General features: G+C 57.8%; 2 protein-coding genes across 3 annotated transcripts in view; one reads left to right on the top strand and one right to left on the bottom strand.

Annotated features, from left to right (window-relative positions):
- LRWD1 (leucine rich repeats and WD repeat domain containing 1) overlaps nucleotides 1–9,710 on the top strand; it is a 41,364-nt gene extending 31,654 nt beyond the window's left edge. For both annotated transcript variants that reach the window (XM_064165804.1, XM_064165806.1), the window contains 7 exons: nucleotides 1,167–1,374; nucleotides 2,683–2,755; nucleotides 2,854–2,994; nucleotides 6,008–6,105; nucleotides 6,760–6,921; nucleotides 7,777–7,904; nucleotides 9,317–9,710. In XM_064165804.1, coding sequence (XP_064021874.1) covers nucleotides 1,167–1,374; nucleotides 2,683–2,755; nucleotides 2,854–2,994; nucleotides 6,008–6,105; nucleotides 6,760–6,921; nucleotides 7,777–7,904; nucleotides 9,317–9,457 — 951 coding nt within the window. In that variant the 3' untranslated portion in view covers nucleotides 9,458–9,710. The remainder of the gene's footprint in view (nucleotides 1–1,166; nucleotides 1,375–2,682; nucleotides 2,756–2,853; nucleotides 2,995–6,007; nucleotides 6,106–6,759; nucleotides 6,922–7,776; nucleotides 7,905–9,316) is intronic.
- Nucleotides 9,711–9,843: 133 nt separating this feature from the next.
- Nucleotides 9,844–13,764, bottom strand: POLR2J (RNA polymerase II subunit J). Its single transcript, XM_064165808.1, has 4 exons — nucleotides 13,657–13,764; nucleotides 12,858–12,947; nucleotides 12,476–12,650; nucleotides 9,844–10,106 (listed from the first exon to the last, which is right to left on the bottom strand). Exons 1-4 carry the CDS (start codon nucleotides 13,707–13,709, stop codon nucleotides 10,071–10,073), a joined length of 354 nt encoding a protein of 117 aa, XP_064021878.1. The 5' UTR covers nucleotides 13,710–13,764; the 3' UTR covers nucleotides 9,844–10,070.
- Between the last annotated feature and the right edge of the window lie 1,509 nt (nucleotides 13,765–15,273).

Genomic DNA, 15,273 nt, shown 5'->3' on the forward strand with positions numbered 1-15,273 from the left:
AGGGAGGAGGCAGCCACAGCCTCCCTGGGCAGCCTGTTTCAGAGTCTCATCAGCCTCCTACTGAAGCACTTCCTCCTCAGCTCCAGTCTAACCTCTGCCTCAGCTTCAAACCATTTCCCCTTGACCTGTCTCTGGACACCCTCATACAGCCTTCCTGTAGGGTCCCTTCAGGTACTGGAAGGCAACTCTAAGGTCCCTCCTGGAGTCTTCTCCAGGCTGAACACCCCCAGCTCCCTCAGCCTGTCCTCATAGCAGAGGTTCTCCAGCCCTTGGATCGTCCTTGTGGCCTCCTCTGGACTCTCTCCAGCAGCTCTGTGTCCTTACAATGGGGACACCAGCACTGGATGCAGTATTTGGGGTGGGGCCTCAGCAGCAGAGAGTAGAGGGGTAGAATCCCCTCTCTTGCCCTGCTGGCCACACTCCTCTTGATGTAGCCCAGGACATGGCTGCCTTCTGGGCTGCATGAGGGCACTGTCAGCTCATGGTGAGCTTCTCCTCCCCCAACACCCCCAAGACTTTTCTGTGAGTGCATGATAGACAGCACAGAGAGCTCTGGAAGGCTTCTGGACAGGGGTTCATGGAATCACAGAATCAGTCAGGGCTGGAAGGGAGCACAAGGAGCAGCCAGTTCCAACCCCCCTGCCATGCCCAGGGACACCCTACCCTAGAGCAGGCTGCACACAGCCTCAGCCAGCCTGGCCTCAAACACCTCCAGCCAGGGGGCCTCAACCCCCTCCCTGGGCAACCCATTCCAGCCTCTCACCACTCTCCTGCTCAACAACTTCCTCCTCACCTCCAGCCTCACTCTCCCCACCTCCAGCTCTGCTCCATTCCCCCCACTCCTGCCACTCCCTGGCAGGATTTTAAAGGGCTGAAGCTAGATGAGACACTTCTGGCTGATCCTTTTAGCCTGGTTTGCTTCTGTCTCTGTGTTTGGAAGGTGAGCCTGCCTCTTGCTCCTCAGGCAGGGTCAGGTAGGTGCACCCAGGCTGCTAGGGGAACAAACCTGTTTGAGAGGTCGGATCTTTCCGAGGCTTGTTTTGAGGTTCAGTGCTGCCACCTGTGTAGCCTGCCCATTTCACCTGGGTGCTTGTCTTACCTCTGAGCTAACAGCCAGCCGTGCTGGCAGTTCTCTTCCCACTCTCCCTGCTTTCTTGCCACCCTAGGAGTTCTTCAGCGTGGCCTGGACAACCCTCACCATGGTCAACAGCGACAGTCGGAGGAGATCCCACAACATCCTGGCTGCTGCTGGGAGGAGAGGGATTGTCAAACTGATCCATGTGGCATCTGACTTCTGCTACGGGGAGATAAAGGCTCATAAGAAGCCTATTGCCACTGTCTGCTTCAGCCCAGCGCGAGAAACTCACCTCTTCAGTAAGTCTCTGCTGCAGGATCTGCCTCAGGCAGCCAGGGTTGAGCTGCCTTAGGAGGGGAGCTGGCAGCAGTGCCCGCGGGCATGGGCAGGGACCACACTCACGCTGTGCAGAGAGATGATTTCCTGTCTGGCAGTCAGCCTCAGAAGGTACACACTGCTTCAGCCACAGAGCCTGGCTCTGGCTGGGGGTGGCAGCAGCTCCTCTTGCCCTGGCAGCAGCTCTCAGGGTGGCTGGCACACACACGTTGGCTCTGACAAGCCCAGCAGCAGCTCTCAGGGTGGCTGGCACACACACGTTGGCTCTGACAAGCCCAGCAGTGGATCTGTTCCGCAGGGATGAGTTAGAAGAATGCCAGGCAGAGCAGGCTGTGGGGTCAGCTGGCAGGGCTCTCCTCCAGCACAGCCACGGGAGACAAAAGCACCTCATGGGCTGTTGGAATTCATTCTTTCCAGCTGACTTAATTGCTTGTGAAGAAGGAAATTTGAGTTCTGTGCCTCCTCAGCTCCTGGTGCAGAAGAAAGCTTTGCCCCACTGGTGCCCACAGTGGCTTAGGGCTCAGTGACTGCGGGGAGCTGAACCATCAGGTGACAGATGGCATTGTCAGGGTTGTGAAATAGGCTGTTAGGAGAGCCACACCTGCACCTCCCAGCACATTGTTCCTCTTGCCTGCAATTACCCACATCCTGGAGTGGTTGGAGTGCTACCTGCACCCTTCAGCACCAAGCCTGGTTTAAAACAGACAGGGCTCTGTACTGGGAGGGCAAAAAGCAGAGCCTGGCGGGCCCAAGGAGGTGGATTTTACATCCATGCAACAAGCAGAGCTCATTAGATTGCATAGAGCTAAAGTGAGAGGCTTTGCCTGCTTGTCTGGGGCCTGGCACCAACCCTTTCACAGCTGATCAGCATCTGTTAGGAAGAGCATTAAGTCACTTTCATTCCAGCTTTCCCAGCTGGATATGAGTACAGTAAGCTGTGGATACCTGGAATCCAGTGGCATCAGAGCAGAGCTTGTGTTTTAGCTTCCACTAAAAGCCATGGCCAGGAGCATAAGGCCAGAGAGGCACTAAGTAAGGTCTTGCAAAGTCACAGCAGCAGAAAGAGGCTTTGGGCGCAGGCTGAGCAGGTGAGGTGCATGTGGGAGCGTCTGTGAGGTGCTGAGGCAGGAGCCCTGCTGCTCTGCTTTACTGAGCTCTCCAGTGCCCCAGGCAGAGTGCTGAGCCTGTGCCCCGGGTGGTGCTGGCAGCTGGCAGGAGCAGAGCCCTCTGGGCAGCAGCATCACTGCCTGCTCCTCTCCTGTGCCCCACAGCCGCCTCCTATGACAAGCGCATCGCACTCTGGGACATTGGGATTCCAGACTCTGACTACAATTTCAAAGCAAGGTAAAGACACAAAACCCAGATGTGGTCAGTCTGGGAGCCTGGAGTGACCACACTGCAGCCTCACTTCACTGCTGCTTCTCTCTTCTGCCTTCTCGTAGCCAGCTGCTGCTGCTGGAGGCTCCCTCCATTCCCTTACGCATTGCTCTGGTCCCCACCTGCCCCGAGCAGTACCTGCTGGCTGGCTGTGAAAGCAGCTGCTGTGCCTGGAATATCAAACTGGATAAGGAGACAAAAAGCAGGTGAGAACCAGAAGGGAGGAAAAAAAAAAAGCAGGTGAGAACCAGAAGGGAGAAAGGTGGAGTTGTTTTTCTCCTGAGAGGCTTGACTGCTGAGGCAGGAAAAGCAAAGCAGTGTGTGCCACCAAACCTCCAACACCCTCCCCACAGCAAGAGCAGAGGATGGCAGGGAGTCAGGAAGGGATGAGAAGTTCATAGCATCAGAGAGTGGTTTAGGTTGGAAGCTCAAAGCTCAACCAGTTTCAACCCCTCCCTGTGTCATAGGCAGAGACACCTCTCACTAGAACAGGATGCTCAAGGCCTTATCCAGCCTGGCCTTGAACACCTCCAGGGAGGTTGTGGAGCACAGAAGCACCCAATGTGATCTATGATCACATTGGGTGCTTCTGTGCTCCACAACCTCCCTGGGCAACCTGTACCAGTGTCTCACCACTCTCAACCTGTGCCAGTGTCTCACCACCCTCAACCTGTGCCAGTGTCTCACCACCCTCAACCTGTGCCAGTGTCTCAACACCCTTAACCTGTGCCACTCTCTCCCCACCCTCACTGCAAACAACTTCTTCCTACCATCCACTTTCAATCTCCCCTCTGCCAGTTCAAACCTATTCCTCCTCCTCCTTCTGCCAATACCAGACCTTGTCACTAGTCCCTCCCCAGCCCTCCTGGAGACCCCTTCAGATCCTGCAAGGCCACTCCAAGGTCTCCTGGAAGCCTTCTCTTCTCCAGGCTGCAGAGCCCCAACTCTCTCAGCCTGTGCTCAGAGCAGAGCTGCTGCAGCCCTCTCAGCATCTTGGTGTCTTCCTCTGCACTGGCTCCAACACTTCCATGTCCTGCTTGTGTTGGGGGCTCCAGAACTGCACCCAGGACTGCAGGTTGGGTGTGAGGAGAGCAGAGCCAAGGGGCAGAATCCCCTCCCTTGCCCTGTGGCCACACTGCTCTTGCTGCAGCCCAGCACAGGGCTGTGTCTGGGCTGCACTCACACTGCAGGCTCCTGTTGAGCTTTGCATCAGCCAAGATGAAAACATGGATTTGTTTTTCCTGAGAGGCCTGATTGCTGAGGAAGGAAAGCAGTGTGTGCCACCGAGCCTCACCCTCCCCACAGCAAGAGCAGAAGCATTAAGGTTGGAAAAGCCTTCCCAGTTCATCCAGTCCAACCTCCTGCCCAGCACCTCCATGACCACTAGACCATGTCCACACACTTCTTGAACACCTCCAAGGACAGGGACTCCACCTCCTCCCTGGGCAGCCTGTTCCAGTCCCTGACCACAGGCTCACAGGATGTCAGGAATTGGAAGGGATCCAAAGAGCTCATCCAGTCCAAGCCCCTGCCAGAGCAGGACCACACAATCCAGCTCAGGGCACACAGCAACACATCCAGGCAGGCCTTGGGAGGCTCCAGAGAAGGAGACTCCACAACCTCTCTGGGCAGCCTGTGCCAGGGCTCTGGGACCCTTCCAGGCAAGCAGTCCCCCCTTGTGTTGAGCTGAAACCTCCTGTGCTGCAGCTTCCATCCATTGCTGCTTGTCCTGTCCCAGGGAGCAGTGAGCAGAGCCTGTCCCCCCCCCTCCTCAGCCCCAGCCCTCAGGTGTTCATAAACGTTGATTCAATCCCCTCTCAGTCTTGTTTTCTCCAGACTGAGCAGCCCCAGGGCCCTCAGCCTCTCCTCAGGCAGTGCTGCAGTCCCCTCAGCATCCACTCTTTCAAGAAAGAAGTTCTTCCTTATATCCAACCCAACCCCCCTGATGCAGCAGGAGACCATTTCCTCTCCTTAGTTGATGAATGCTAATGGAGCCTTCCAAGCCAGCAGCCCTCAGCCTGCACTGATAGCACAGGCACAGTAGAGAAGTTCCCCCTTGTGTTGAGCTGGAGCCTCCTGTGCTGCAGCTTCACAGAAGAATCACAGAATCAGGCAGGTTGGCAGAGAGCTCCAAGCTCAGCCAGCCCAACCTAGCACCCAGCCCTGCCCAACCAACTAGACCATGGCACTAAGTGCCCCAGCCAGGCTTGGCTGCAACACCTCCAGCCACACAGACTCCACCACCTCCCTGGGCAGCCCATTCCAGTGCCAATCACTCTCTCTGCCAACAACTTCCTCCTAACATCCAGCCTAGACCTGCCCTGGCACAGCTCCAGGCTGTATCCCCTTCTTCTGCTGCTGGCTGCCTGGCAGCAGAGCCCAACCCCACCTGGCTACAGCCTCCCTGCAGGCAGCTGCAGGCAGCAATGAGCTCTGCCCTGAGTCTCCTCCAGGCTAAATGGAGCTTCCATCCGTTGCTCCTTGCCCTGTTGCAGGGAGCAGTGAGCAGAACCTGTGTCCCACAGTCCTGACCCCCAGCCCTCAGGTATTTATAGACACTTATTACATCCCCTCTCAGTTGTCTCCTCTCCAGACTAAGCAGCCCCAGGTCCCTCAGCCTCTCCTCAGGCAGTGCTGCAGTCCCCTCAGCATCCACTCTTCCAAGAAAGAAGTTCTTCCTGACCCTCCCCTGATGCAGCAGGAGATCATTTCCTCTCCTTAGTTAATGAGTGCTGAAGGAGCCTCCCAGGCCAGCAGCCCTCAGCCTGCACTGATGCTCCATGCTGCTCTGAAGAAGGCTGGCATGAAACTTAAGGGAGTATATCCCCTTGAAGTAAGAATAAAGGACCCTAAAGTCTTGGCTGGAGTTCCAGGCTCACACAAGTCCTACCCTGTTCCTGGTACATGAGGTTACCCAGGCAATGGACACGCTGTGGGAGCACCGGAGAAGAGAGGGGGAAGGAGCAAGTGGAGTCATGCCCTGCTGACAGATGCTGGTCCTGATGCCTGCAAGCTCAGCTGGAACCAAACAGCAGACTTAGGCAAACAGCTTTCTGCTGCATTAACAAACCCTGGTGGCCAAAGCCACAGTTCAGGTGGGACTTCATCCGAGGTTGGCAAGAGACTAACACACAACTTCCCTTCTGGGCCCTGCTCCTGAGTCCTCTTCCACTGCTGCCCAGCCAGGGCTTGACTCCTTTCACCTTTCCCCCCCTCTAGGACTTTTGAAGCCATATTCCAGTTTCCTGATGAGGATGGAGAAGTGACATCATCTCACAGGGTGGATGGTTTGGCTTTTCTGAATGATGATGTCGTTGGTGAGTCTAAGGGCAGTAGCCCAATCCAAAGAGATGGTTGGGCACCAGCACAGGCTGGAGCCAGCACGATGGGCAGAGGGACTGAGCAGGGTGCACCTGCCCCTCCTTCAGAGCTTTGGGGGTGTCCAGAAGGGGTTTAATCACCCAGAGGCTTTTATCTTCCCCTAAAATGCAGGCTAGAGCTGCAAAGCCAGCACTGGAGGTCAGAAGGACCCTTCTCAAACACGGTGCTGAGATGGAAGGGAGCAAGGAGAGCTCCTTCCTGCCCAAGGGCTGGGGGCAGCTGTACCCTTCTGCAAGGGCATGTGGGGCTCCTGTGTGTAGGAGACTTCTGGGGAGACATCTGGGGGAGTTTTTGAGTAGGAACAGGAGAGCTCCTTCCTGCCCAAGGGCTGGGGGCAGCTGTACCTTTCTGCAGGGACATGTGGGGCTCCAGCACGTAGGAGACTTCCTGGGGAGACATCTGGGGGAGTTTTTGAGTAGGAACAGGACTGGAAATACCTCTGGGGCCTCTGATTATCCCAAAGTAAGGTGAAGGAGGTGGAAATAGTTCTTTGGTATCGGGTCCCTTCAAAAGCCACCTTCTGGACCTCCTTCCCCAGAGGCCAGCCCAAAGGCTTGTCACTGACTTCTTCTCCCCCCTCTCTCTGGCAGTTTCCAAGAGCTCTAAGCCAGGCTGCATCTACCTGTGGAGCTGGTCTCGGACGTTCGACATGAAGGCCAAGGGCTGCCAGAGAACTGTGGCTGCTGCCATCCTGGCTGAGCTGGAGTGGTCCAGCACAGACCTGTCCTACCTGACACTCAGCACCTGCCCAGGTAGGCAGCACCTTTCCTGGGACAGGAAAAGGCCACAGGCTGGCTGTGCTTGGAGCAGCCACGCAGAGCTCTGCCTCCTCTTTCCCCCATCAGAGGAGTCCCCAGCTGGGGCCAGAATCTGGGATCAGGGCAAGTGTGGCTGGAGTGTTTCCCTCATGTTCAGCTGGAACATCCTGGGTTCTGCTGTGCAGGGAGGCTCTCTGAATCCCAGAATGGTGGGGGCTGGAAAGGACCTGAGAGTTCCCTGTCTTCAAGAGAGACAGACAGGAAACTGCTGGGGAGAGTCCAGGGGAGGCTGCAAAGCTGCTGAGGGGCCTGGAGCAGCTCTAGGAGGAGCAAAGGCTGAGAGCCCTGGGGCTGAGAGCCTGCAGAAGAGCAGCCCCAGAGGGCAGCTGAGCAATGCTCAGCAAGAGCTGAAGGAGCTGTGGGGGGCAAGAGCCTGGGGCCAGACTCTTGTCAGTGGTGCCCAGGGACAGGCCAAGGGGCAGCAAGGGGCACAAAGTGTCAGGCAGGAGGTTGGCTGTGCAGAGGAGGAGCAAGTTGTTTGTTGTGAGGGTGCTGGAGGCCTGGAGCAGGCTGCCCAGAGAGGCTGTGGAGTGTCCTTGTGTGGAGAGCTTCCAACCCCCCTGGCACTGTGCTGCTGGGCAAGCTGCTGTGGGTGCCCTGCTGGAGCAGGGGCTTGGCCTGGCTGATCTCCAGAGGTCTCTTCCTACCCTACCCTGCTGGGATTCTGTTAGGTCTCTGTGCTGGAGAATCTCCCCTGCCACAGGACACTCCCCTGCCATGCCACAGCTCAGCTCTTCAGCCAGGGGGACTCTCAGCTTGTTTTCCCAGCTGCTTCCTTTGCCCCTGCAGCTAAAGGCTACGTGTTCTGTGGGGATGAGAAGGGCAGTGTGTGGATGTATCACCTCTCCAGCTACATCACAGCCTGGTCCTCCCCTGCCAAGGGCAAGCGCTCGGAGAAGAGGATCCCTCCTGTACAGGTGAGTATGGATCCCTCCCTCACAGGTAGACTTTACCCTGCAAAGGATTGAGCTGGGCCTCTCCCTGCCCCCTGCAGCTGACCCAGCTCCCCTCAGCAGGTTTACACCAGATCACTCCTGGTTTAGCTACCCAATGCTCACAAGCAACCGTGGAACTGTTGAGCTTGGAACAGACCTTTGAGATCCAAGTCCAAGCACTCAGCCAGAGCTCACCACACCACCACTGCCACTGCAGCAGGTCCCTCAGCACCACATCCACAGCTCTGAAAGCCCTCCAGGGGTGGTGACTGCCTGGGCAGCCTGGGCTGTGCCTGAGAATGCTTCCTGGGAAGACATTTTTCCCAACATCCAGCCTGAACCTCCCCTGGCACAACTTGAGGCCATTTCCTCTTGTCCTGTCCCTTGTTGCAGTCCCCAGTGTGGCCAAGGCCAGCTTAAGAGCAATCCCCAGTGTGGCCTCTCACAGAAACCCAGCTGGGGCAAGAATTAGGAGCCTTAAAGCAGCTCTGCTCCTGAGTTGTGCAGCAGAAGGGCTCTCAATGGGTGATGAAAGTGGAGAGCATGAGAACAGAACTTCCCTGAGGGGTCAGAGCAGGGCAGCCAGGGGGCTGTCCCCTGGCACAGCTCCAGCAGCAAGGCTCACAGCTCCCCTGTGCTCATGAAACCGTTGGGTCTGGACCCTCTGGAGATTAGCCTCAAGTGTTGTGGTCAGCTTTGGGCCCCTCACTACAGGAAGGACATTGAGGGGCTGGAGCATGTCTAGAGAAGGGCAGTGAGGCTGGAATAGGTTTTGCAGCACCTGGGCTACAAGGAGCAGCTGAGGAGGCTGAGAGGAGACCTTCTGGGTCTCTTCAACTTATTTAAGCCAGGTGGGGGTTGGGCTCTTCTCTCAAGGAGCAAGTGATAGAAGAACTGGCCTCAAGTTGCACCAGGAAGTTGCACCAGGGAGGTTCAGGTTGGACACGAGGAACTGTTTCTTCTCCAAAAGGGTTGTCAAGCTCTGCCTCAGGCTGCCCAGGGCAGTGGTGCAGTCCCCATCCCTGGAGGGGTTTCAAAGCTGTGTGGATGGTGCTGAGGGCTGTGGTTTAGTGAGTGCTGGGTTAAGGGTTGGACTCAAAAGCCTCAAAGGCTCCTCCAGCCCAAACTATGCTGTGACTCCATGACTGTGCTGCTAATTCTCCACTCTGAGTGGGTGTGAAACCCCAGAGCTCCTCTGACTGCAGGAGAAGGCTGATCCTGCTGCACTCTGGCCCTCTGCTTCCTTCCAACTGCCTTCACTGCACTCTCTCCAGTAGTTCCCTTTCTCTCCTCAACTGGGGAGCCCCAGCCTGGATCCATGACTCCAGCTGTGGTCTCCCTGGAGGAGAGGGAAGACCTCCCATCCTTTCCTACTCCCCTTCTTCTCCCCCCAGATCCTCAAGTGGCCTGAGCTCCGAGCCAACGGCGAGCAGCTGGCCGAAATCCTGGTCAACAACGTGGTGGCAGACCCCACCTTCAGCTACCTGGTTGTGCTCACCAGTGTCAACATCACTGCCATCTGGAAGAAGTCCTAGGCCCCCCAGCCACCTCTCCATCCCCCTGCTTTCAACTAGTGCAGTATTAGTGATTGGTACCCATGTAACCATACCTTTTCTAGACCAGCTGTCCCGTGGCAGAGCACAAACACCTGAGGGAAGAGTTTGTTGAACCCATCACCACCTCCTCCTCCTCCTCCTCAACATCCACTTTCTTTTACTGTAAGTTTTCACCATTTGGTGCATTTGTTTTATAGAAATGATAATTAATAAAAGAAGTGTTCAGTTGGCAGTGCCCTGAGGGTGTTGTGAGGAGGGAAAGCAGAGTTCAGCCTCTGCGTGCCTACAGCAGCTGCTGGCTCCAGGGAGCAGTCTCAGAGTCACCAAACCAGCCTCAGGCTCCCCTGAAAAGCTTCACTTTAGGCTTCTTCATTAGAAAAATAGAGTTTATTTTAGTGACATCCAACAGCTCAAACACAACAACAGACCTCTGCTCGGGGCACAGTGCTGCTTGTCAAAGAGACTTCAAATCCTCACTGCTGCTGTCAGAAATGAAACTTACATGGGACAAGAGGAGAAGAATTTGCCACGACAGGAGGCTGAAAATACAGCCCTGAACTGCTGGGCACATCCTGCTGCAACAGGAGAGCTTTCACTCAATGCCTTCTTGCTTGTCCTTGATGGCAACCTGGAACACAAACACACACAGAGAAGCTGAGGTCTGAGCTAGAGGAAGGTCTCTGAAATATTCCTAAGCCTCCTGTGAAGGAGTGAGAGAAAACCTGTGCAGGTCAGCCAGGGACTTACAGAGCACCCAACCCACCGTGGGCATGCAGACAACTCTGAAAAGCTCCCAGGCTCCATCCACCATGTGTTGACAGGAATCCTGTCAGCACAGAACTGGGGTTGGAAGGGACCTCTGGAGATCATCCAGCCCAGCCCCACTCCTACAGCAGGGCACCCACAGCAGCTTGCCCAGCAGCACAGTGCCAGGGGGGTTGGAAGCTCTCCACACAAGGACACTCCACAGCCTCTCTGGGCAGCCTGCTCCAGGCCTCCAGCACCCTCACAACAAACAACTTGCTCCTGCTCTGCACAGCCAACCTCCTGCCTGACACTTTGTGCCCCTTGCTGCCCCTTCTCCTGTCCCTGGGCACCACTGACAAGAGTCTGGCCCCAGGCTCTTGCTCCCCACAGCTCCTTCAGCTCTTGCTGAGCATTGCTCAGCTGCCCTCTGGGGCTGCTCTTCTGCAGGCTCTCAGCCCCAGGGCTCTCAGCCTTTGCTCCTCACAGAGCTGCTCCAGGCCCCTCAGCAGCTTTGCAGCCTCCCCTGGGCTCTCTCCAGCACTTCCCTGGCTCTCTGCAACTGAGGAGCCCAGAGCTGGACTCAGCACTCCAGAACTGGCCTGACTGGGACAGCAGAGGTGTAGGACAACTACTCCGACTGCTGCCCACACTCTTCTTCATGCAGCCCAGGGCACACTGCTGCCTTAGGGGGAACCTGTCCCCCAGCACTCCCAGCTCCTTACTGCTGCATGGCTTTAATCTCTGCATTGTCCTGAACTGGACTGAGGGGGGCGGTGGCGGTGGTGACTCCGCCGGAGTTGTCCCCACATCGGGGGGGAGGGGTCCCCGGTAGGCAGCGGCGGCAGCAGGAGTGGCTGCAGGAGAGGAGGATGGGGTCCAGCAGGGGTTCCCTGCACACCGGGCACAAAGTGTCCCGAGCCAGGCGAGCCAGGGGACCTGGCTCGGGTGGCCCTGAAGGAGCCATGGGAAAAGGTTCGGGAGCGAAAAGAGGGAGAGAGGGGGAGGAGGGGGTGGGGAGGTGGAGAGTAAAGAGGATGTGGGAGGGACACGGGGACAGGGAGGGACCTGGGGGACAGGGAAGGACGCGGGGGACAGGGAAGGACACGGGGGAGAGGAAGGGACACGGGGACAGGGAGGGACACGGGGGACAGGGAGGGACACGGGGGACAGGGAGGGACGCGGGGGACAGGGAGGGACACGGGGGACAGGGAGGGACGCGGGGGACAGAGAGGGATTCGGGGGACAGGGGACCGGAAGGTGACCGTGGAGACAAGGAGGGAGCAGGAAGGGAAGTGGGGATGGGGAGGTGGCGAGTAAAGAGGATGGTCCTGGAAACATTCCTAAGGCTCTTGTGAGAGAGAGAGAGAGGAAACCCATGCAAGTCAGCCAGGGACTCACAGAGCACCCAGGCAGGCTGCAGTGCTGTGTTCAGTTCTGGGCCCCCCAGTTTAGGAGGGACATTGAGATGCTTGAGCGTGTCCAGAGAAGGGCAACGAGGCTGGGGAGAGGCCTTGAACACAGCCCTACGAGGAGAGGCTGAGGGAGCTGGGATTGGTTAGCCTGGAGAAGAGGAGGCTCAGGGGAGACCTTATTGCTGTCTGCAACTACCTGAGAGGAGGTTGTGGCCAGCACCAGAACAAGAGGACACAGCCTCAGGCTGTGCCAGGGGAGATTTAGGCTGGAGGTGAGGAGAAAGTTCTTCCCTGAGAGAGTCATTGGGCACTGGAATGGGCTGCCCGGGGAGGTGGTGGAGTCGCCGTCCCTGGAGCTGTTCAAGGCAGGACTGGACGTGGCACTTGGTGCCATGGTCTGGCCTTGAGCTCTGTGCTAAAGGGTTGGACTTGATGATCTGTGAGGTCTCTTCCAACCCTGATGATGCTGTGATACTGTGATGCTGTGATGCTGTGATACTGTGATGCTGTGATACTGTGATGCTGAGATGCTGTGATGCTGAGATGCTGTGATGCTGTGATGCTGTGATACTGTGATGCTGTGATGCTGTGATACTGTGATGCTGTGATGCTGTGATGCTGTGATACTGTGATACTGTGATGCTGTGATGCTGTGATACTGTGATGCTGTGATACTGTGATGCTGTGATACTGAGATGCTGTGATACTGTGATGCTGTGATGCTGTGATACTGTGATGCTGTGATGCTGTGATGCTGTGATGCTGTGATGCTGTGATGCTGTGATACCCTCCCATCGACTGCTGGAAGCTCAAATCCTTTCGCAAGCCCCAGCCTTACCCTGAACCTCTCCTCCAGGAGGGAGAGCTCACTGATCAGGTCCGTGATGGCGTTGGTGAAAGCCTCCTGGGGGCTGTAGTCAGGGGTGGTTTGGACACGGATGATGATTTTGTGCTCCAGGGGGTGTGGGACTTTATACCCCGCGAACAACACCTGGGGGTCTTTCAGCAACTGCCTGGGGTGGAAAAGCAGCAGGGAACGACCACGCAGCATCAATGCAAAGGCTTCTGATGCTCAGAGTCAAACCCCTCCCTCTCCACCCCCATTTCTGACTCCGACATCATCTGTCCAGTTCACTCCCCTGGCTTTTTTTACACCCCCAACCCCCAAACTCTCCCTCGATCCCCACCCCCACCCCCTCCAAACTCCACTCCCAGCTCACGATTTGATGATGTTCCCCAAGGTGTGATCCTCTTTGTTGATGGTGAAGAGGCAGGCGTTGGGCACCTTCGTGTCTTTGTTGATGGTGATCCTGGGAGGGGAGAGAGAAACTCAGTTACCTCCGAGGGCTTCCATGCGACGAGGAGGATGCGGGGAGGGGGGAAGGGATGGGGGGAAGGCTCCAGGCTCCCCGTACAGGGAGCCTAGAGCCTTCCCCCCATGGCTTCCCCCCATGGCTTCCCCCCATGGCTTCCCCCCATGGCTTCCCCCCGTCCCTTCCCTCCGTCCCTTCCCCCCGTCCCTTCCCCCCGTCCCTTCCCCCGTCCCTTCCCCCCACCCCTTCTCCCCGTCCCTTCTCCCCGTCCCTTCCCCCCGTCCCTTCCCCCCGTCCCTTCCCCCCACCCCTTCTCCCCGTCCCTTCCCCCCGTCCCTTCCCCCGTCCCTTCCCCCCACCCCTTCTCCCCGTCCCTTCCCCCCGTCCCTTCCCCCGTCCCTTCCCCCCACCCCTTCCCCCATCCCTTCCCCCCATCCCTTCCCCCCGTCCCTTTCCCCCGTCCCTTACCCTCATCCCTTCCCCCATCCCTTCCCCCACCTCTTCCCCCATCCCTTCCCCCATCCCTTCCCCCATCCCTTCCCCCCATCCCTTCCCCCCATCCCTTCCCCCGTCCCTTCCCCCCATCCCTTCCCCCATCGCTTTCCCCCATCCCTTCCCCCATCCCTTCCCCCATCGCTTCCCCCATCGCTTCCCCCCTCCATCTCCCCGCGGCTCTCTCAGTGCCCTCAGCCCCACCGCGGCTCACTTCTTCTCGCCCTCGAAGAGCAGGAAGGACTCGAACGCCGGCGGAGCGTTCATGGCGGCACCGCCGCCGCCGCCGCAGGCCGCCCAGCGTCACCTCCGGCCGCTCCCTGCGGCGGTCACAGCGCCCCCGGGCGGTCGGGAGGGCTCGCACCGGAGGGGAGGTCCTGCCGCGGCGCCGCGCTCCGAGCGGGCAGTGACGGCAGCGGTGACGTCACGAGGAGCAGCTGCGCCTGCCAGGTCGGAGGTGTGGTTGGCAGGGCTGGGAGCCGCTCAGAGTGGTGGCACCGAGTGCCGCCAAGCAGCAGCGGTGGCAGCCGCAGCGGTGGCACCAGTTACACCATGTGCCACCAGCAGTGGTGGCACCAGCAGCGGTGGCACCAGTTACACCATGTGCCACCAGCAGTGGTGGCACCAGCAGCGGTGGCACCAGTTACACCATGTGCCACCAGCAGTGGTGGCACCAGCAGCGGTGGCACCAGTTACACCATGTGCCACCAGCAGTGGTGGCACCAGCAGCGGTGGCACCAGTTACACCATGTGCCACCAGCAGTGGTGGTAGCACCAGCAGTGGTGGCACCAGTTACACCATGTGCCACCAGCAGTGGTGGTAGCACCAGCAGTGGTGGCACCAGTTACACCATGTGCTGCCACAGGGGTGGTGACAGTAGTGGTGGCACCAGTTACACCATGTGCTGCCACAGTGGTGGTGACAGCAGTGGTGGCACCAGTTACACCATGTGCCACCAGCAGTGGTGATGCCAGTAGTGGTGGCACCAGTTACACCATGTACCACTAGCAATAGTGGCATCAACAGTGATGGCACCAATTACACCACATGCCACCAGCAGTGGTCCACCAGCAGTGGGGACCAGAAGTGATGGCATCAGCAGTGGCAGCACCAGCAGTGATGCCAGTTACATCATGTGTCACCAGCAGTGATGACACCAGTAGTGGTGGCACCAGTTACACCACATGGCACCAGCAATGGTGGCACCAGCAGTGGTGCCAGTTGTATCGTGTGTCACCAGCAGTGATGGCACCAGCAGTGGTGGCACCAGCAGTGGTGCCAGTTATATCATGTGTCACCAGCAGCAATGACACCATCAGTGGTGGCACCAGTTACACTGCATGCCACCAGCAGTGATGGCACCAGCAGTGGTGCCAGTTATATCGTGTGTCACCAGCAGTGATGGCACCAGCAGTGGTGCCACCAGCAGTGGTGCCAGTTATATCATGTGGCACCAGCAGTGCTGGCACCAGCAGCAGTGTGCCACCAGCAGTGGTGCCAGTTATATCATGTGGCACCAGCAGTGATGGCACCAGCAGCAGTGTGCCACCAGCAACACTACCAGTGATTCCAGCCTCCCTGCTGTGCCACCAGACATGGCACCAGCAGGGCCTCCAGTGATGTCATCAGTGTTGGCATGAGGAGCACCAGCACCCGTGACACTGTCAGCAACACCCCCCCAGACAAACCACCAGTGATGCCACCACTATGGCCACTAGAAATGGCACCAGCAGTGCTGCCAGCGGTGTCACCAGGGCCACCACCAGCAGTGCTGCCACCAGTTAGATCCTGTGCCATCATTGGTAAGGATCAGCAGCAAAACCCATCGTG

This window comes from Pogoniulus pusillus, chromosome 27 (assembly GCF_015220805.1).
Source record: "Pogoniulus pusillus isolate bPogPus1 chromosome 27, bPogPus1.pri, whole genome shotgun sequence".
Taxonomy (NCBI): Eukaryota; Metazoa; Chordata; class Aves; order Piciformes; family Lybiidae; genus Pogoniulus; species Pogoniulus pusillus.